Below are 21611 nucleotides of genomic sequence, written 5' to 3'. Positions count from 1 at the left end.
TTTTTAAATCAGATATCTAGATTTTAAAGGACCTCTGTTCATCCAGGAAGGGGCCTCCTCAAGTGCACTGATGCTGCAAAGTGATGGTAAAAAAAGAAAGGAAAAAACAAGCTTTTAAAAAACCACCCTTAACTGCCACCAGTTCTGTATTTTCGCAGTTTCCTCTCTGGGATATATTTTTGTGCTGATGCTAACAAAAATCTTTACTATTAATTATTTGTGGTCCAGAAATGAATTCTAATGGGGTGTAATAATTTTGGGGCCTGTACCCAGTGAGATGGTAATAGCTGCAACACATGCCATGGGCTTTTTAAGACCCCTTGTTGTTAATAAACTGACAGTTGTCCTCACTCATTTTTCAAAGGACCTTGCAGTGAATGTACCCGTTTAAAACGGTTACAGACTAGTTTGACCACTCCAGACAGCTTTCAGCAAATAAGGCTGTTTGCTGGTCAGAATTGTGTCTGCACTGCAGGCCACTTTGAGAGAGAAGGCATGATCCTGTGCCTAACAGTCAGATGGAGAGGGAAGGTGGTCTCTTCAGGGGATGTCTCAGCCAGCACTATGTAAGTGTGCAACTGCTAGGAACCCACAGTGTGTATTGCTGGCATCACTGGAGAATGCTAGGTGGTTGACAACTATATGCTTGCATAGTTCTGACTGACACACTCAGGGTCCCATCATCACTTCTCAGCGGTTACTGGCACGCTCTCCTTGCTGCCTCCACCCTGACTGCCTCTTGGCAGCTCCCAGATTTGTAAATAGCCACTTTTCGGTTTGCCTCTGGTGATGAAGAATTGCCTCCAGGCATCTGGGCAGGGAAGATTTTGCAATTTAGGAGAGGTGGCACTTTCCCCCCTCTTTTTATGGAGCGGGAGACAAGTTCGTAATTTTTGTGAGCTTGGCCATAATTAAGGTTCCTTCATAAGCTGTTCGTTAAAGTTAAATGCCCACCATTTGAATGACTGAAGCAAAAAAAGGGGGGACCCAAATTGATAGTGTAAATATCTATGATGTTTGAGCATTCTTGCCAACATACGTTGGTGCAACTCTCCCCACAAGCACCAGAGGGGAAGACAGTTATAGGCTGGTCTAGGGTTTTCTCCAGATGTTTCCTCCAAAACTCACAACTAGAAGGTTTTTTATTATATTTAGGTAAGAGAAGGAACCAATTAACTTTTTTTTTTTCGTTTGTGCTATTTGCCTGATGTTCAGCATTTCTCACCCTTTTAATCTGCAAGGTTGAATTATCTTTTTCGTAAATAACTACCACTGAAATGCTTAAAAAAAAAGATTTTATTTTTTTTTGCTAAGGGTGTGTTTAACTTTCTTTTTGTTCTCAAATATTCCATATTTGTTCAGAGTAAGACAGGAAAGAGCAAGCTGTCATCTTCCTCCTGCCAAGGTCGTCAGCCAAATCCCTCATTAACGTGAGTGAAAATAGGATCAGACCAACGAAGATTATCCGGGATTGCCTGTTTAACCTGGGAATCTTGTCTGAGAAAGTACTGTGGGGTTGCACTATAGCCATAAGAACAGCCTTCAGGATCAGGCCAATGGCCCATTCAGTCCAACACCTGTTCTCACAGTGGCCAACCAGATAGCTGTAGGAAACCAGGGAGCAGAATATGAGCACAAGAAACACTCCCCCTTCCACCTCCACCTTCCTGATTTCTAGCAACTAGTATTTGGAAGTATTGCTGCCTCCAACAGTGGACAAAGAGCATAGCCATTATGGCTAGTAGCCATTGAAAGCGCTCTTCTCCATGAATTTGCTTAAAGCCATCCAACCTGGCAGCCATCACTGCTTCCTGGAAGAACACGTTCCCTAGTTTGACTATGTGGTGCACAAAGAAGTACTTTGTTTTATGTAAAACAAAAGTTTATCCCAAACCTTTGGGAGATTCCATCTAAGAACACTGTTAGAATGCAGTAGGTGTTAGAATTCCTGCTCCATGATTTCAGTCATGGGATTTTTGTCTATTACATGACGGTGTATGTTTTGACTCCACAGAGTGGGAAGTGAAGGAGACAGGATGTTTGTGTTACTGTGTTCCGTGAAATGGGACTATTGTCCTCTCCCCCCCCCCCGTCTGATGCTAGAGAGAGAGGGAGCCATGTCGCAGTGCTCCATGTGTGTTTGTATATAAAGTAGATTAGCCAAAATGCTGAGTTGCTGAGGTCTGTTACGCAAGCTGTGAAGATTCTGTGGATCGCTAAGTGTGCCAGTGTCTGTTAGCATCGGTCACTGTGATGTTCGGGCTGAAGAAAGCTTTTGAAGCTCCCGAATGAATGACCAGGAGGAAGAGAACATGCCAGTTGGGTTTGTGTCTCTACCAGGGTCCTACTCGAGTGTAGGACGAGCTCCTGACAACTTGTGCACAACTTGTGCACATTTAACTCGTGTGAAAGCAGCTTTATGCGCTTGGCAGCTTCCAGAGCATGAGTAGAGAAATGTCACGTGGAATCACCTCTGAATGATTTCGTGTGGTTGAAGGAAAAATTTGAATTACTTCAAAATTTGATTTTGCAAATGCATAAAACATTTTATTTATGTTATTCATATTTTGCCTTTTACCAAACAGCTGCAAGCTAGCTTACATTTTTAACAATACGGTATCATAAGAACACATCCACCACACTAAACAGCAAAATTAGACCAGGACATAAAACTGTGAGGTCAGTAGTGAAAGCTAGACCAAAGCAGTAAATAAGTCTGAAACATCAGTAAAAGCCATTGAAGACTTGGACAAACACAGAAGGCATCAGCACCTAAGAAAGCACAAGCCAAATATTTCTTGGGAGGGAGTTCTATAATTTGGGTGCTATCGTGGAAGAAGTCCTCTCTCCAGAAGCTACTTGCTTAGACAGGACACCAAGAAATTGGTGAGCAGGTTTCTATGGGTGAAAGCAGCCCTTTAAATACTAGGACATGTAGGACTTTAAAGGCCCAGACCAGCAAATAAATGCATATATATATATAAAGACAGTAAATGTGCATTTGCAGATGCCTATACAGTATTATACTGGTACATGTAGCAAGGAGCTGGAATGGATTATATCCCCTCTTAACCTGTGAAGAACTTGAGGGACTGTTTTATATTTTTCTCACTGCACACTTACTGTGGAAGAACTCTTCTAAAGTTGGAACAGCTTGTTTCTTCAGTATGGGAAATTTCTTCCACAGAAACAGCAAATTAAGGTTTTATTTATTTATTTCACTATTTTGGTTTCTTAGGGAAGAAGAGACAAAGCAACAAATCAGTTCTTAACAGTAAGAAACCGCCCAAGAAATTTTGCTGCCTGAGGTGAAGCACAAAGTAATGCCTCACCCCCACCCCACATTCTGACCCCAAGTGGACTGGCAATTGAATCTCATTTTAGCACTGGTGATCTTCCACTGCACCAGAGTTAGGGGCCCCAGAACAGACCGTGTGGCAACAGAGGGGAACAGCAGCTGGGGAGCTCATGGAGGAACAGTTGCCTCCCTCTGTCTACCAGCCCCTATTGACGTCATCTGTTGCCTTTTTTGATAGAAGTCTTATTTCTCTTTGGATTCCTATGTACAGATTCTGTACAAGGTTCTGTACTTTGACTTTTCTATCTCTTTCTCTCTCTGCTAAATCATGAAACTTAAAAAAATGAAGAGGGGAAGGAACGAAGAGGAGAAGGAAGAGTAGTAAATGAGAGATTGATGGAACATATGTGTGCTTTTTGAGTACCTAAGGGTTGTGAATGTACATTTATATAACAGCTAATATTGAGGAAACCATTTGTGTCGGGGTGAGTAAACCTCTGACAGATTACATGCAAACACTTGCGCATGTGTTTCATTATTTGATTGCCTTAGGAGACTGCTGTTTAAGTTGGCAGATCAACTTATTAAAAGCAAAGCTTGTCTGCTGGCAAGATTACAGCACACTGGGGGTGGGGGAGGGCAGAGAGCCCAAATGCTGAGGTATAGTGTGTTTATAGTGTAAGGAAACTATAATGTTACTGGAGGAAAGTAGGATTAAATGTGGTTCCAATTTATTGTACTGGGCTCAAGATTATATTCCTTCAGGATTTGGGCATATATGATGTGTGTGTGTGTGTGTGTGTGTGTGTGTGTGTGTGTGTGTGTGGCTTTTTTTAAAAAAACACACACACGTTTAAGTCAAATATGTTGAGAAGATCTGGAATACCTTTCTCTTCTAACTTTTAGAAAGCGCGGGCATTTTGTTCTCAATGTTTCTTAAGTATTTGAGCAGCTTTGAAAATAAAGAATGTCGATAGTAACAGAACAGCTAGATTTGCTGGTTTCACTATCCAGTTATCATGCTGTGCTAAGCTGCTGCTGGTGGTGTTGCTGTTAAATTTGTATACTATCCTATACCCATAGATCTCAGGGCAGTTCTCAGAATAATCAGGGCAATTCACAACATTCTGGGTCCCCCTTCCTGCCTTCTGGTGCAACACACAGAGGAGGGAGTTGACACAAATGAGCAGCCGATTTACCATTTACATGTGGACCAGCTCACTGAGTCCATTGTCAATTTAACAGTGAGCTTTATGGTAAGCAGTTTACGGCTACTTCACACATGGTTTCAAGCTATGCTTTTATCATGTGTTTGGATGCTGCTATGATAGGTTTGAATATATGTGCATACAGGGTAACTGGAAAACAAAATATGATAAACCAGATAGCCCTGCATAATATTTGTGCTAATTCAGATGCCACCTATACGGGACCAAAGATGATATGTGTTTAAGCATATGCTTAGTTTGGCCCTAACACCACATTTGACCCAATTCCATGCTGCAGTACCCTTGTTGTCACTCCGTAGTAGGGAAACTGATGACTAAAATGCACAAGTGAGTTTTCTGTTGCTTTATGGCAACAGAAGCTCTATGAAAGTGACCAGTTAGGGCACAATCTACCTGCCCTTTCCTGGTAGCCCATTGAGTGGGGGGAAAGATGATCCTGTCTCTACCCATTGTTGGTATCTGCCCCACAGCAAGTGACTCCCAGCACTAGCTCAGAGACCACCACCATTATCAGAGCACATTCAGTGTGTTCAGGTTATTTTGTATGGGCCTCTGATGACAGCACTGCTTGCACAACACAAACTGTAAACCCTTTCCTACAAATAATTAAGATAGCTATTTACACAGTATGCCTGTTATACTAGAGAGATAGAAAGCAGTACCAAGGCATCCAGTATAAGGGAAGTGACTGGCTGAAATCCTAGATGCCCTTACCTTAGAGTAAGTCCCATCAAACTCAGTGGATCTTACTTATGCGTAGACATGGAGAGGCCTGCAATGTTAAGTATCTTTAAAAAACAAAACAGCATGCGGGGAACAGGAAAGAAAATGTGGTGGACAAGAAAATAAGATCCACTCCCCGAGGGTTACTTCTCTTTCTGCAGCAAAGCAATATGAGGCGCAATAGATTAATTGCCACATCAGCGCAGTTTTAAGCAGCTTTAATTGGTGCATATGTTTGTACATTGCTGTAAGATTCAAGGGAAAGGCTAATTAGGGTACAACTTGTTCTAACTGCCTGTGTGGATTCAGTGTAATAAAAAATCGTGTGCAAAGTACATGCTCAGGTGCTGTGGGCGGTGTTGCCTTCAGTTATTTTAGGAATAAGTGCACTGGCCTATTAGAAGAAAAGGTTACCAGACCTAGTTGAGACACAGCTCTCTCTCTCTCCCTCTCTCTCTCTCTCTCTCTCTCTCTCTCTCTCACACACACACACACACACCATTTCCTGTTTACCAGAATTCAAATACTGTACGTAGATCTTAAGTTCTCCGTACAAGTAGGGCTGCTTTATGTAATGAAAAAGTCCTCATTGAGCATTCTGGCCTAAACATCTCCTGTCTGTATTGCATGGGCTTCCTTGTGGGTCTGGCATAGTGCCATGTTGTATGATGCTGTGTAAACAGAACATGCAAGGAACTGTTTGCTGATACTAGAAATCTTGGGATTGTTAAATACTGGCAGCTTTAGTTTTTGTGTTAGAAAAGAGATGAGCTTTCCTACTGGCAGAATTTTGAAATTCCAGATAGTTAGATGTTCACAGACGGGCAAGGGGTGGTTTTCTTGATATAATTGCAAGCAAGAAACCTGCATTAAATCAATTATATGAATTAGTCCCTGTCCCCTATTGGTAACCTAAGACACCCTCCAAATGGTGGTGAACTACAGCTGCCCTCAGTCCTAGCCAGCTGTGGCCAGTACTCAGAAATGATAGCAGTTGTAGTTCAGCAACATCTTGAGGACCACTGTTTCTCCACCCTGCTTATGTGATTTTAATCATTTCGATGTAAACAAAGCTGTCCTTTTTAAAAACGAAACCAGACTGAAAATAGCTCACTATAAAATGATTGCCAAAACTTGTCATAGGTATCTTAACAGATGACAAATGAATCTGCAGAGCAGTGTGAAATGTCACGGTGTTAACTCCTGTTACGAGTGACAGCTTGTTGTCAGAGTGCCAATATGAAATAAGACCAGACATTGTCACAAATACATACAGCATATGCTTATGTGCATGGTTGGTGACCTACCCAATTTTCTGTGTAGAACAAATTCTTCATTATGTCATTAAATTAGGCACACACACACAACATTTCGTCTTCTAAATATGAGGTGCTAATTTGGAAGAAAAGTATTTGCTTCATCTCCCTTGTATGAGAGATAAAATAGGCAGCTAAATGTCTTAATAGTACAAACAAAATGGATACATAGTAGGAACCCAAGAACAAATGCGTACATTGACAATAAATGTTTACAGTTAAGTTTCGTCAATGTTTGCTGATAATATAAAGCTACCATTATGAATCTTGCCTCCTTTTGCCTGAATGGGTGATAAGACTTCAACTCTTCATATAAAAGCCCACTTTGGACAAAATAAGTGGTAATGAGCCAATCTGTTGTAAAATAAATCGCTTAAAATCCATTTCTGTTCCCCTAGTCACATGATTAGTCAAAACCTGTTTAATTCCTGGACAAAACAATGTAGTAAAAGGTAAAGGTAAAATACAAAATAATGTAACACTTCAGAGGTAAATGCAATGCTCTCATAGAACTGCACAGATTAGAAAAAAAGGCTTGGATTACTTTTTAATAAAAAAATTTAAAGCATCAGTTTTAGCCTATAATTAAGGAATAACTAGAGACTTAAAAGAGATGTCTGCAGCATAATGCTGCTTATAGCATAATGGCCTGCTGTTGTGCAGGAGACTGATCTAAGGTTTTTGTGGAAAATACTGACACCCTGAGGTGAAGAGTAACTTCAAACCAATCTCACGGTTATAAGATCACTTAACTCTTACATTACGTTGTTTCCAGTAGATTTTTCTGCTCTGCATTTCCTCCCCTTGATGGTATCCCTTCTAAGCATTTTGAGAACTTTGGCCCTGTAACTGGTGCTGCCCATCTCTAATGAACTTAGGAACGTAGAAAGATGCCTTATACCGAGTCAAACCCATTTGCTCATCTAGCTCAGGGTTTCAGCCAGGAGTCCTTCTAGCCATACAATGAGATACCTGGAGTTAAACACGGCAACTTCTGCATGCAAAGTGTTGTGGGGGTGGGTGGGTTACTGCTAATGTTGTTGTTAACTGCTCTCTAGGCACTGAAAATTCATTCTTCTTTTGGCAAAGATTTACCAACATTACATGGTACTTGCTCCCTTTTTAACACAATGCAGTACAGTGGTACCTCTAGTTAAGAACTTAATTCGTTCCGGAGGTCTGTTCTTAACCTGAAACTGTTCTTAACCTGAAGCACCACTTTAGCTAATGGGGCCTCCTGCTGCTGCTGTGCCATTGCTGCACGTTTTCTGTTCTCATCCTGAAGCAAAGTTCTTAACCCGAGGTACTATTTCTGGGTTAGTGGAGTCTGTAACCTGAAGCGTCTGTAACTCGAGGTACCACTGTACAGGTCACGGCAAGATTGGCCTTTGCAGGGTTCAGGTAAAATATCTTTTGCATGTCTCACTTGGGTACCAAACTGGCAAGATATTACATATTTTACTGGCCAAAAGTAACCCACAGTCAATCTCTCAGGCTACCCCTCAGTGAAGATAAAATTTGGAGAGAACATGTAGGACTGTAGCTCTAAATGCCAGTTATAAATGAAATAAGTAAATGAATTATGTTACAGTGACCACTTACACATCACCCAAAAAAAGAGGACAAAAGACAAGAGCATGTGCTTTGCTTGCAGAAAATCGCAGGCCATCTCCAGGTAGGACAAGAATGTCCTCAAACTGAAACCCTGCAAAGCCACGGCCAGTCAGTGTACGATGCTATATTGAGCCACAGACCCCTGTGTTCCTTCCTGTAAGCACTGGTGCCAATTTTAAAATTTGGACTATAATTTAAATAGAAAGCCAATACATCTCAACATTGGGAGGGGGGAGGTGGAACCCTGTGTCCAGGTGACCTATGTGGCTGCTCAGACTACTGTCCGTGCAGTAATTTCCATGCCCCTGTTTTAGGGTTATTTGTCTTGAAACCGGACTAGGTCAAAACAGAGGACTCCTTCAAAAAGAAGACTGCCCTTTGTAAAGCAGGACTAACAGACAGTCTACATTGGGTACTGCTAGGGCCATCAGGTTAAGAGAGCCAGAGAGAGATAAAGCAGGTCGCGGATCTTGCCAATGTCCTGCATTGTTTTAATAATAATAATAATAATAATAATAATAATAATAATAATAATTTATTTATACCCCGCCCTCCCCAGCCAAGGCCGGGCTCAGAGCGGCTTACAAGCAATAATAAAAACAAGTTGAATGATTACAACTTAAAATACAACATTAAAATATTGAAACATTAAAATATTAAAATGTAGCTTCCTCACAGGAAGAGAAAGGAAAAGAAAAAAGAAAGAGAGGGAGGGAATCAAATTGGCTCCAAGCCAAAGGCCAGGCGGAACAACTCTGTCTTACAGGCCCTGCGGAAAGAAATCTAATTTTAGTGTAATTAAAAAATGCATTTCTATAGTTGCTGTTCAACAAGGAAAAATATTAAGTGTGTATTATTATTATTATTATTATTATTATTATTATTATTATTATTATTATCATTACTTCCACAGCATGCTATTGCTTTACACGGTGTTTTTCTACAGTAGCACAAGCAAAAAGAAGATAGTTCCCAGCTCTAAGGGTCTTACAAGCTAAACCAGGGGTCTGCAACCCGCGGCTCCAGAGCCGCATGTGGCTCTTTTACACCTTTGCCGCGGCTCCGGGGTGGATACTAGTGAGGGGAGGAGGCGCATTGTGCGCCCCGACACTCCCCACTGTGGCAGGCGCTGTACTGGCTGTGACGTTGCATGGGGGCGGTGCATGCGTTAGTCACGCACCGTCCCGACGTCATCTTCCCGCCCGCTGTCAGATCGGACATTAAGGTAAGAAATAATATATGCAGTGTTAATGTCACAATGGTTTTGCAGCTCCCAGTTTTTTCCCCTTCGGAAACGGGTCCAAGTGGCTCTTTTTGTCTTAAAGGTTGCAGACCCCTGAGCTAAACTGTTACTCCAGTCAGTGGCGTAGCGTGGGGGGTGCAGGGGGGGCCAGGCGCAACATCTGGGGGTTAGGGAAATCCATGGGTTAGGGGGCGCAAATCCATGGGTTAGGGGGCGCAAATCCATGGGTTAGGGGGTGCAAATTACTTGCCTTGCCCCGGGTGCTGATAACCCACGCTACGCCACTGACTCCAGTGCCACTAAAGTTTTGTCAGCACCTTTAACTTACAGTTCTACACTGAACATGGCATTTCTAAACAGAGGGCAGGTTGAAAAAGGTGTTGTGGCTTTTATAAAATAGTGTGTGCTTCAAAAGCAGCCCGTAGAGGGGAGTAGAATATAACAGGACGATTTAACTACAGGCATTTTTTTTTTTAAAGAGTTCCAGTTGGAGCCAACTAAAAACATCTGCTGTCTTATTTATAGTTCCCAGTTCCAAGAAGTATATTCTGTGGCAGATGAAAAAGAGGATGACAGCTCATAATTCATAAAGTTACCGAAGCCTAATCTGATAGAACATAATGTACAAACTCCTCCCTCCCACACAGACAATATCGCTTCCTTTTAACAGGAGATAGCATGGCTTTGCTACATATTAAATTGAGCGCTGACATACAATTTACAGCCCTTGTTATAATAATTAAACTTTAATAAAGAAGCACCATGGCCTATTATTGCAAAATGCTGGCTCAGAACCAGCAATTTGGGGAGATGCATCTTGTTAGTGTGATTCTAAGCCAGTTTTGTTTTGTTTTTAAATCCAGTTAACTCCCCCCTCAGAATCTATTTTTGTTTTGTATGATAGGGACCCCTTGCGTTGTTGTGCTGAGGATTGTTTTTCTTTTTTCTTTAACAAGGGAGAGGGAAGACATTTTCTAGCATATCATTTTTTATTTTGTTAATACTGTTAATACTGGTAAATGAGAGCTTTCTGGGTAGTGGGCTGGGATTGAATTAGCCTGTTGTGAGAGTGTTTGTCCAGCTTAATTTATAATCAAGTTTTTGGATGAAGGCTTTGGTAAGCAGTATTTCCCCATGCAAGCTTTTTCCTAAAGTTTTAAAGCTGCATTTTCTTTTTGAGGGTATGGAGGTGCTCACAACACATATTCATACCACAGATGGCATATACACCTTATTAAAGCAGCTTAAAATGGTATAATGTGCGAAATATAAATGCATCATTTTTACAAATATAAATATTTACATTATGTTGCTTAGAAAGCAATTCTTTGGAACAGGTGCCATCCAAATGAACAGTTGTTGCACCACTGCACACACCCAACCCTCCCATCTCACTAGACCAGAGCTTTCCAAACTTTTCATGCTGCTGACACACTTTTTAGACATGCATCATTTTGCAACACAGTAATTAAGTTTTACTATCAAACTGGAGATTAAACTAACCCCTTTCCAGCCACAGGAGCAGGACGGGGGGTGTTCGCCCAACACACCTACACACTACAGCCAACACACTAATGCAGGCTTCTTCAACCTCAGCCCTCCATATGTTTTGAGACTACAATTCCCATCATCCCTGACCACTGGTCCTGCTAGCTAGGGATCATGGGAGTTGTAGGCCAAAAACTTCTGGAGGGCCAAGGTTGAGGAAGCCTGCACTAATGTGTCATGACATACAGTTTGGAAAGCTCTGCACTAGACCTTGGAACAGATAAAATATGGGGGTGAGTTCTTGAACATTTGGGGGACAGGGCAGAAGTGGTCTGGAATCCAGATGGGGGCGACTATATTACTTACTAATTGTTTTTTGAGGTCTTCTGTGGTCACCCCATGGGGAGGCAACCATCTTGTTTTCATACAATGTGCTCCTAACAACACAACATCACTCTACATGAGTGCACCCCACAGTAGCAGTTGGGCTGCCGTTGTTCTGTCGCTAAACTGTGGCTTCATTTTAAAGTTAAAAAAGATAAGAGAATACAAACACCAATCCTTGTGATAAGGAAGGAAGAGAAATTCATTGGTCCACGTTTTGATTTTCCACCCCAGGAGAGAAATGTGGATTAAAATGCAGCTGTCATTCAGATTACACAGTTCTCAGAATTTCGTGGTGCTATTTCTGCTCAAAATATTCGCACAAAATGCATACTTCACAGAATTAAAAATGCAATAGTATGTATTTAAGGGGGAAGTGCAGTGAAAAGCATATGAAACATACATTTTAGCAGAAAGTGTGAATAATTTGAGTGCAAATTTTTTTTTAACTGCAAATAAAGCATGGCAAGGAATTAATCTGTGGTTGAGTACGTGTGAAACTCACACTGAGCATAAATAAAGGGATCCAGCCACCTACATACATAGCTCAGTTGGTAGAGCATGAAAGTCTTAATCCCGGAGTCCTGAGTTTGAGCCTCATGTTGGACAGAAGATTCCTGCATTGCAGGGGTTTGGAAAATATGACCCTTGTGGTCCTTTCCAACTCTACAACTCTGTGATTCTACAATCTCCGCCTTTGGACCGCCTCATAAAATACCAACAGAGCAATTCAGACTGTGACCAGGCAACAGCAGGCCATGCTGGGGTGACCGTCACCATTGTATCCACAGCCCCATCCATTATGTTGGTGTTGGAAGTTGAAGGAGGCAGGCAGAAATGTGCTGTGATCTATGCCGGCTTGGAACTGCTGTAGCCATTAGGCCTTCATTGGACCCGGTGCTGAGAAAATCTAGGAGAAAAGAAAAGGTAAAATTACTCAGATTTTGATTTTAACTAATGTTAGACCATAGTCTCCTGAATACCTTCTAGTAAATGAGGTGTGTCCCCTCCCCCCCCCCAGCTTTTTCAATAGTGTATCTTATTACATTTTAAAGGGCAGGTTAGGTTATAATTTTGGTTCTACCCACTTTCATGCTTCCTCTAGCAGTAATGAAAGGTTTGGCTCAGAGGCTTGCAGAGCCAATCTTCCAGCTTTAACTTTCCATAGGTCTTTGCCAGGTAATAACTCTGAAAATCTCTTTTTACTGAGAACTCCTGCAAAAAGTGCAGCTGTGTGCTGGTTTCGTCTTGCAGCTCATAGCTATGTTGGCAGTGCTCAGTTGCAAGGTATGTGTCGTCTGCTCACACACGTTGCTGTTGCTAAATGCTGTTCAGGCATGTCTCTATTAACAAGAGGGGGGAGAGCTTTTGGATTGGAGGGAATCTCAGCTTCTGTTTCGTCTGATTGGTTATGGCCGGTGGCAAGGTAAAAATAGAAGGAGTGGAAAATCCAGCATTTCTCGCATGTCATCAGAAGCCTCCTTTTAACCTGGGATAAATGCCTAATGACCAGGGAAGAAGGCTCTTTTAAGACAAACCCCCAGCAACTTTTAAACACCGGGGGGCAGCGGGCTTCAAAATAAAACCCGAAGGGTACACTTTGTCTTAACGTGAACGTTAAAATGATTACTTTAAGTGAAAAATTGATACTGGATTGTAGCAAAGGGATCTGCAAAGTTGCCCAGATTCTTAAGAGTGGACTTGGCTCTCCAAACCTTTGTGCTGTGAAGCACACATCAAAGCAGAAGATAGTTTTGAAGTCAGGTACAGATTGCAGGCTGCTTGTCAAGTTTCGTTACTTCTCTGTGTCCATTGAAAAATTGTGTGTTGAGAGGGGTGAGGTGGGGGTGGTGGGGGCTTGTTTCTTGCCATAATCCTTTTGATACATGTTCAGTCCTCTGCTCTATTACCACTAATCCATATTCAGAGCTTGTTTTGGCAGTGGTAGCTGGAATACTTGCTTCCATTCCGTTTTGTTGCTGTAGCATGTCAGCTTTCTTTAAAAAAATATATTAAAAAATTAAAGCACCACGAACAAACCTGGCTTCCTTCTGTGTAAATCTTGTAAAATGGTACTTAGTTCTAAGAATGTTGTAAAGTGTTTAGTTTGGCAGACAACTGTTTCCTGAGGTCTTTTTTATTTTTTAAAAAAACCCTAAACGACTGTAATTTTCAGTTTTGTGCCAAAGGTGGAAAGTTTACTGTCGAAAGTACCAATTGCAGTATAATGGTATGGGAATTTTATACAGGAGCATCGCAGAACAGAGCAGCTCACGGCTACAAGAGCTACGAAACCCACTACTATTAAGAGAGTGTCGTTGTGTCAGGATTGTTGGTGATATGCTTTGCTCACTCATCACTTCATCACATTACAAAGTTAAGGGGTTCCCCTCCCCATCAGTTTATATAGAATTTAACTAATTTCGTTAAAATTACGATTGGCAGTTTGTTTGAATCAATGAGGTGGTATTTGGCTTCAAAGAATCAGGGCTGTCACCCAATTAAACAAATCTTTTTAAACTTTATGATATTGGTTGATTTACCTATGATTAATCAGTTAAATTTGCATATGTAAAAACAGTTGTGAAGTAGTCATATACCATACTAGATTATTTTTCCTGTTCCACCTTTTTCATTTTAACTTAGGAGGGTCATTCTCTCTTTTCTGAGAGAGCACGGAGAATACCTGCTCTAGTGGCCATTTCCAGCTTACATATATTTTAAACGCTGCTCAATTAATGGCAGTGTTAGAAACTGAGATATGAGAGCTAGGAGCTAAATGGCACCTTAAACCTAGGTTATGGCCGCAACAACACAATGTTTAGGTGCGCTTTTTTATAACAAGAATACAGAGCTGAAAATGAATGAACTGCAGCTAAAATATTATGTTCATTTTTCACATGGTCTCAGAAACTGCTCACACACATGGAATTCCCTGTCACAAAATGTGCCTAGAACAATGGGAGTTTCGAACACTGATTAATGGGTGGTAGTGGTAGATTTTCAGGCAGTTTTAACTGATTTGTCTACATGGGGGTAAGCCCCATTGGAAATGTGCATAGGATAGGGCATGTTGCAGCCCTCAAAATTATATTTTATGTAGCAAACCCAATTGATTGCAAGAGCATTTATAGCTCCGCAGCAGCTTATTTTTCTAACTGCAAAAGATAAGACAAGACAAGAGAAGCCTCTCTTCTAAAACATCAAAATACTTGATACAGCATTCCTAATTTACTTCTGATCTAGGATGGGAGAACTAGGCTCAAAGGAATTGTGGTGGGCGGTTGGAAAATGCAATTTGTTTTCCTTACAGAAACCGCTAGAGGGAGTAAGAGAGAGAAGGCAGTGAGCTGAATTTTTCGTTCTGCTGCGTGCCTCCCTCAGAACTGCTTTGTGCACAGCTATTTTCGATGCAGATATTTTTGTGCAGAAAACCGACATATACATGGCCAGGCATGCATGCATTTGAAAAAGGCACAGTGATTGAACACTTATGTAGGTATAAAAGTACAAGTACTTTTAAAAATACAGCAAGGTGCTTTGTGCATGGATATCTTTCACAATGATCAGTTTCCCCAAAATTGGCAGAGCTTCTTCTAAACATTTATAACATGATTGCTTGTTGACAAATGCGAGATTGGCTACTGCTGGCTCCACCATGCTAGGATGGGAGTGAATGTTCTTTTCAGAGAGTTCGTTCTTCTGCTGGACACATTTCACAAAGAGCACTTCAAGGAAATCTTCTTCAGATTCTTGTACTGTGGATTTCCTAGTAATTGTGGCATATTCAAAGAACTGCTGTTAAGAGGAAGTTTCTGATCCTTTAAAAAATGTGGTATTTTTATAGTTCTTGTAGAAATCACAGAAGGGGGGGGGGCAAAAAGAAAGAAGGTACGTAGCTCCCCCGGCTGGTCAAGTCCAGAGCTTTCTGTTCCATTGCATTTTGTTATAAGAAGGTTGTATAGATTTTGCACATTTGGCTGTGTTCTGTTTTGAAGTGCACAAGAGGTTTTTTTTGGGGGGGGGTTTAAGAAGTGCACAAGAGTTATACAGTAGAGCAGAGCTCATGTTGACACAGGGAAACACGCGCGTGCTTTGTATGGAACACTAGGGTGTGTATGTGTGTGTGGACATATGTGATCATGCATCTGTGTAGCCTGTGGAGGACAGGGGAAGAAAAGAGTAGGAGGAGGCTCATCAAATACAGTGGTACCATGGGTTAAGTACTTAATTTGTTCCAGAGGTCTGTTCTTAACCTGAAACTGTTCTTAACCTGAAGCACCACTTTAGCTAATGGGGCCTCCTGCTGCCGCCGCGTCACCAGAGCACAATTCCTGTTCTCATCCTGAGGTAAAGTTCTTAACCCAAGGTACTATTTTTGGGTTAGCGGAGTCTGTAACCTGAAGTGTATGTAACCTGAAGCATATGTAACCCGAGGTACCACTGTATGCTACTTTATAGCAAGTGCTATGATGTGGACTCGATGACAACACAGACTTCCCTGTGCCTGTCGCTTGTCAAGTGCACCTCCATTCTGAACCCTTTTCCCTGGGGAGGCTGAACGTGTCATTTCAGGGAGATTACAGGTTGTGAGGGAAGCAAGCATACTGCCCTTAAAGAGCCTTTTTAGCGACAGAAAAAGTGGGTGGTGGGGTCAAGCGAGTTGGAGTATTGGTTATGCTGTATATGCAGTGCGAGGAAAAGCAGGTGCAAGTGTCTTTTAAGGACAGAAAGGCCTCAGGAACTTGAAGAGGAGCAATGAACACAGGCGCCTCTGCATCTCCCATCTGGACTTCCCAGTGCAAACGGACCCAGAATGGAAGATGGGTGCAATTCTGCACAGGGGCGGCCTGTCCCGTTTCGCCACCTGAGGTGAAACGAGAATTACCACACTTGCCATGTCGCAGTTCTTGCCAAACTCTGCAGGAGCCCGAGCGCTCCTCCAACTGTTGCCACTTGCTTTGCTTATCTGCCTGGGGTGGGGAAGACGAGTGGTAGTGCACCAGAATGCCTCCCCCTCAGCGGCAGAAGTGGTGTGGCTCTGATACTGCCTCATTGATTAATGGTCACATTCCAGTGGTGCCCTGTGCTACAGAGCTATGCGTCACCGTGCCCAACAGACTTCCTTCATCAGTGATACTGAAAATTGAAACAAACAAGGCCGAGGGAGGCATGTCAAGACTTCTCAAAAGCTTGCTCCAATGAAGAGCTCCAGTTGCCATTTTGGTGTGTCCATGAACACAAAATTGGATGCCTGTTTCAAACTACTATGCAATTTCCATGAACCACCGTACAGCAACTATCCCATTATCCCCAGCATATTTGGGTGCATGTTTTCATTGCTTATGGCAGCCAGTGCAAAACTCTGGACCACCTTTCACCCAGCAGGGTCCATCACTGCTCTTATACTCTGTTTTAGCTAGCCATGGAAATATGCCATGCTGGCAGGGATAGCATTCGATATAAGGTTGCTTCTTCTTCTTCTTCTTTTGCAAGAAGTTGATAGTGGCACAGTGACCCCCAAAGCACTCATGTGGCATGGTTGCTATTCCCATCCACTAAAACACTTGTGCATGGCTATCACACATGGGCTAGACACAGATCTGGATAAGGTTCATGACCTTTCTTTTATTTATGTTACTCAGAAATGAGTGTGCCATTGATGCAACATGACTTGAGCCCTTTGCAGTGAAAGAGATATAGAAATATAAGGGTGCATATTATTTATTCACTATTGCATGAGAAAATTCATGTTGTAGTGATAAGTGGCTCAAAATAGCAAAGGGTGTAGCATGTGTTTCTGAATTTTCATTCCAGGCCAGCAGAATTTCTACTGAAACTATGCTGAATATGTCCTGAATTATTTGGGACTCAAACTTCTTCTTCTTTTTAACTAAGTGATTATGTATGGTTCTAATACGCAAGGGCTGACGAGAAAACTGTTTGCCTAGACTTTGCCAGCTGATAAAGGGAATTTGTTCAGTGTTTAAAATTTAACCAGCTGTATTACATCTCATGCTTTTCATGAACTCTTAACTGTACCTCAGCTGCTTCATTTTTTTTATTTTTTTTTCTCCTTTCCTTTACAGCTTTTACACTTCCAGATCTTTCAGAGCAGTTTTCACCACCTGAAAAGGCAGCTCCTCTTCTTATCAAGTTAGTGGAAGCCATTGAAAGAAAAGGTATGCATATGGTGGCATGGGGCTAGAATATAACTTTGTTGTGTGCCTGGTCATTTGGATACCACCCCTTTTGAGCTTCACATTTTTGAATTGCAAATGGCAGGCCTAAATGTCAGGAGGCATATCAAGTCATGCTTAGTCTTGCACAATACTCATGTGCTTGCTTCCAGTGATGTTGGAATTATACCCAAGGTCCAGAAGTAATAATAATAATAATAATAATAATAATAATAATAATAATACAGTCACATGCTGCTTGAATTGTGGCTACTTGGTTTATTAAAGTAGTAATGAAGCTTGAACATCCATGCCGACACGACCTTACAAGGGGCAGCTCGGGACTTCGTGGAAAGCATGGCCTCCATGGGGCTGTCCCTGAATAAGTCTGGCCCAACTCATAGCCACGGACATGCCTTAGACTTGGTGTTTACCTCTACGGATGTTGGTGATCTGACATTAACTAAAAGCGAAACAAAAGAAGTGCCATGGTCAGATCACTTCCTGGTGCAACTGGACTTCTCCGCAACCCTTCCCCTCCGCAGGGAGGTGGGACCGATTCGGATGGTCCGCCCCCGCCACTTAATGGATCCAATTGGCTTCCAGAGAGTGGTAGGGGATGCTTTATCCCAAGTTGATGGCCTTTCAGCTGATTCCCTGGTGGCACGCTGGAATGCGGAGTTAACCAGGGCTATTGACTGTCTGGCTCCGAAGCGCCCTCTCCGATTGCATGGAGCCCGGACAGCCCCGTGGTTCTCCCTGGAGCTGAGGGTGATGAAACAATCGTTGAGACGGCTAGAGCGCCGGTGGCGGAAAACTCATTCCGAATCAGACCGGACACGGGTTAGAGCTCAACGTCGAGCCTACCAAGTGGCAATGGCGACGGCGAAGAGGGCCTTCTTCGCCGCCTCCATTGCATCTGCAAAAAACAGCAGCAGGAGACTTTTTCAGGTGGTTCGCAGTTTATCGGAACCACCTGTACCACCGGGGCCTGGTAGGGACCCCAAGATCTCCTGCAATGCTTTTGCAAAGTTTTTTGCAGATAAAATCGCTCAGATTCAGAAGGAAGTAGACTCCACAGTGGGAGCAGGGCCAGGGCGGGAGAGTGCTAGAGTTCTGTCTGGTCCTGTTATATGGGATCAATTCCAATCTGTTACCTCCGAGGATGTGGACAGGCTGCTTGGACGAGTGAAACCGACCACCTGTCTTCTTGATCCTTGCCCATCCTGGCTGATAAAAGCGAGCCGGGAAGGGCTGGGCGATGGGCTTTGCGGGGTGGTGAATGCTTCCCTCTGTGAGGGAGCCTTCCCAGACCCGCTGAAAGAGGCGGTCATTAAACCGCTTCTTAAAAAAACATCTTTAGACCCGGCCAATTTGGCCAACTATCGCCCAGTCTCAAATCTTCCATTCTTGGGCAAGGTGATTGAGCGGGTGGTTGCTGAACAACTCCAAGCACGCCTGGAGGAAACGGACCATTTGGATCCCTTCCAATCGGGATTCAGGCCTCACCATGGGACTGAAACTGCCTTGGTCGCGCTGGTTGATGATCTCCGGCGGGCTAGGGACAAAGGTGAGAGCTGTTTCCTAGTTCTGCTGGATCTCTCAGCGGCCTTTGACACCATCGACCATAACATCCTTCTGGACCGTCTAGAGGGGCTGGGAGCTGGGGGCACTGTTATACAGTGGTTCCGCTCCTTCCTCCTGGGCCGTGTTCAGAAAGTGGTGGTGGGGGATGAGTGTTCAGACCCTTGGGCCCTCACTTGTGGGGTACCTCAGGGTTCCGTCCTCTCCCCCATGCTTTTTAACATCTATATGAAGCCGCTGGGAGAGATCATCAGGGGGTTTGGACTGGGTGTTCATCAGTATGCAGATGACACCCAGCTCTACCTCTCCTTTAAATCAGAACCAGTGAAGGCGGTGAAGGTCCTGTGTGAGTGCCTGGAGGCGGTTGGAGGTTGGATGGCGGCTAACAGATTGAGGTTGAATCCTGACAAGACAGAAGTACTGTTTTTGGGGGACAGGAGGCGGGCAGGTGTGGAGGATTCCCTGGTCCTGAATGGGGTAACTGTGCCCCTGAAGGACCAGGTGCGCAGCCTGGGAGTCATTTTGGACTCACAGCTGTCCATGGAGGCGCAGGTTAACTCTGTGTCCAGGGCAGCTGTCTACCAGCTCCACCTGGTACGCAGGCTAAGACCCTACCTTCCCGCGGACTGTCTCGCCAGAGTGGTGCATGCTCTGGTTATCTCACGCTTGGACTACTGCAACGCGCTCTACGTGGGGCTACCTTTGAAGGTGACCCGGAAACTGCAATTAATCCAGAATGCGGCAGCTAGACTGGTGACTGGGAGTGGCCGCCGGGACCACATAACACCGGTTCTGAGAGATCTGCACTGGCTCCCAGTACGTTTCCGAGCACGATTCAAAGTGTTGGTGCTGACCTTTAAAGCCCTAAACGGCCTCGGTCCTGTATACCTGAAGGAGCATCTCCACCCCCATCGTTCAGCCCGGACACTGAGATCCAGCGCCGAGGGCCTTCTGGCGGTTCCCTCATTGCGAGAAGTGAGGCTACAGGGAACCAGGCAGAGGGCCTTCTCGGTAGTGGCGCCCGACCTGTGGAACGCCCTCCCATCAGATGTCAAAGAGATAAAGAATTACCTGTCATTCAGAAGACATCTTAAGGCAGCCCTGTTCAGGGAAGTTTTTAATATGTAATGCTGTATTGTTTTTAACACTGATTGGGAGCCGCCCAGAGTGGCTGGGGAAACTCAGCCAGATGGGCGGGGTATAAATAATAAATTATTTTTATTATTATTATTATGAACACCTTGCCACCTCATAACTGGCTGTTGAGCTATATTGAAATGAATATGTATTACCTAAAGACAAATTTGGAAAAGCCCTAGAAATGTGAAATGTTTTCAAACAAGTAGCAAAAACTCTGTTCTTGAAGTGAGTAGTTGATCCACAGGTAGGGACTGCTTGGGAGCATTAAACCAGCTTTTCCCCAACCTGGTGCCCTCCAGGTGTTTTGGGCTACATTTCCCATCGAACCCAGCCAATGAATGGTCAGGGATAATGGGATTTGTAGTCCCAACAACATCTGGAGAGCATTAGGTTGGGAAAGGCTGCCTTACGGGGGCCCTGCTTCCCTCAGGTGTGAGAAGCCAAGGCACAGTGTTAGGGTTTACTTTGAATGGCGGGGAGTCCTGGAGAGTAATAATGTCTTTTGTATTCCCTGTTTGTAAACAAATATACCAACATCACACTTTGGAGAAAAAAAATTCATAAGGCAAAAAGCACGATTGCTAAGGCTGTGTCAGTTTCTTAGAAAGAAGAACAGCCGTCAGAGTGCTTCAGTGTTAGTAAACTTCAGTAGAAACTCTCACTTCTGTGTGTGTCAAAATTCAAACTTGCTACCAACCTTTCTTTGCCCTTCCCATTTGCTGAAGAATGTTGCCAGAGGAGAGAAATTTCCTCCCATCATGAAACATGAATTTTCCATCTATAGTTTGACTAGCATTTCTGTTACTGTTCCCATCCCAGCATGGATTTATTGTGTATGTGTGTTCCTTTCTCCATCTGACTTCTTCAACTGGTCAGCCTCACCTCTGCAGTGTTATTCCATAGGTTTAGAAGTTAAAACAGGACTGACTATTGGTGCAGGTTAAAAGGCAGATGGTTTGAAGGTTGTTTGTTTGCAATCTCTTAAGTGTAGTTCTTGCACTCATGGCTGGTTTACTTTAAATGCAGCCATTGTTAAATGTCACCAACTTCAAACACTTCCTATTGAAAGGAAGTAGCACCTGTACTGAGAATGGCTGTTTCAAAATATACAGGCACTGAGTTTGAGAGGGTTTCTTAAAGGATCATGCCAAACTCTTATGCTGTTGAAACATCTTCCACCAACTAACTGCAGTGGTACCTTGGGTTAAGTACTTAATTCGTTCTGGAGGTCCGTTCTTAACCTGAAATTGTTCTTAACCTGAAGCAGCACTTTAGCTAGTGGAGTCTCCCGCTGCCGCCGTGCCGCAGGGACATGATTTCTTTTCTCATCCTGAAGCAAAGTTCTTAACCGGAGGTACTATTTCTGGGTTAGCGGAGTCTGTAACCTGAAGCGTATGTAACCTGAAGCATATG

General features: G+C 43.2%; 1 protein-coding gene across 2 annotated transcripts in view; it reads left to right on the top strand.

Moving 5' to 3' along the window:
* Window positions 1-21611, top strand: part of PIK3R1 (phosphoinositide-3-kinase regulatory subunit 1) — a 66171-nt gene that overhangs the window by 20493 nt on the left and 24067 nt on the right. The window contains exons 1-2 of one of the 2 annotated variants that reach the window (XM_079995487.1): window positions 12785-13059; window positions 17385-17477. In XM_079995487.1, coding sequence (XP_079851613.1) covers window positions 12918-13059; window positions 17385-17477 — 235 coding nt within the window. In that variant the 5' untranslated portion in view covers window positions 12785-12917. Of the gene's footprint in view, window positions 1-12784; window positions 13060-17384; window positions 17478-21611 lie in introns of those variants that run through there. The other variant, XM_079995486.1, reaches the window with a different exon arrangement.

This window comes from Podarcis cretensis, assembly GCF_951804945.1.
Source record: "Podarcis cretensis genome assembly, chromosome: 11".
Classification (NCBI taxonomy): domain Eukaryota; kingdom Metazoa; phylum Chordata; class Lepidosauria; order Squamata; family Lacertidae; genus Podarcis; species Podarcis cretensis.
This window is presented reverse-complemented; position numbering and strand designations above follow the sequence as displayed.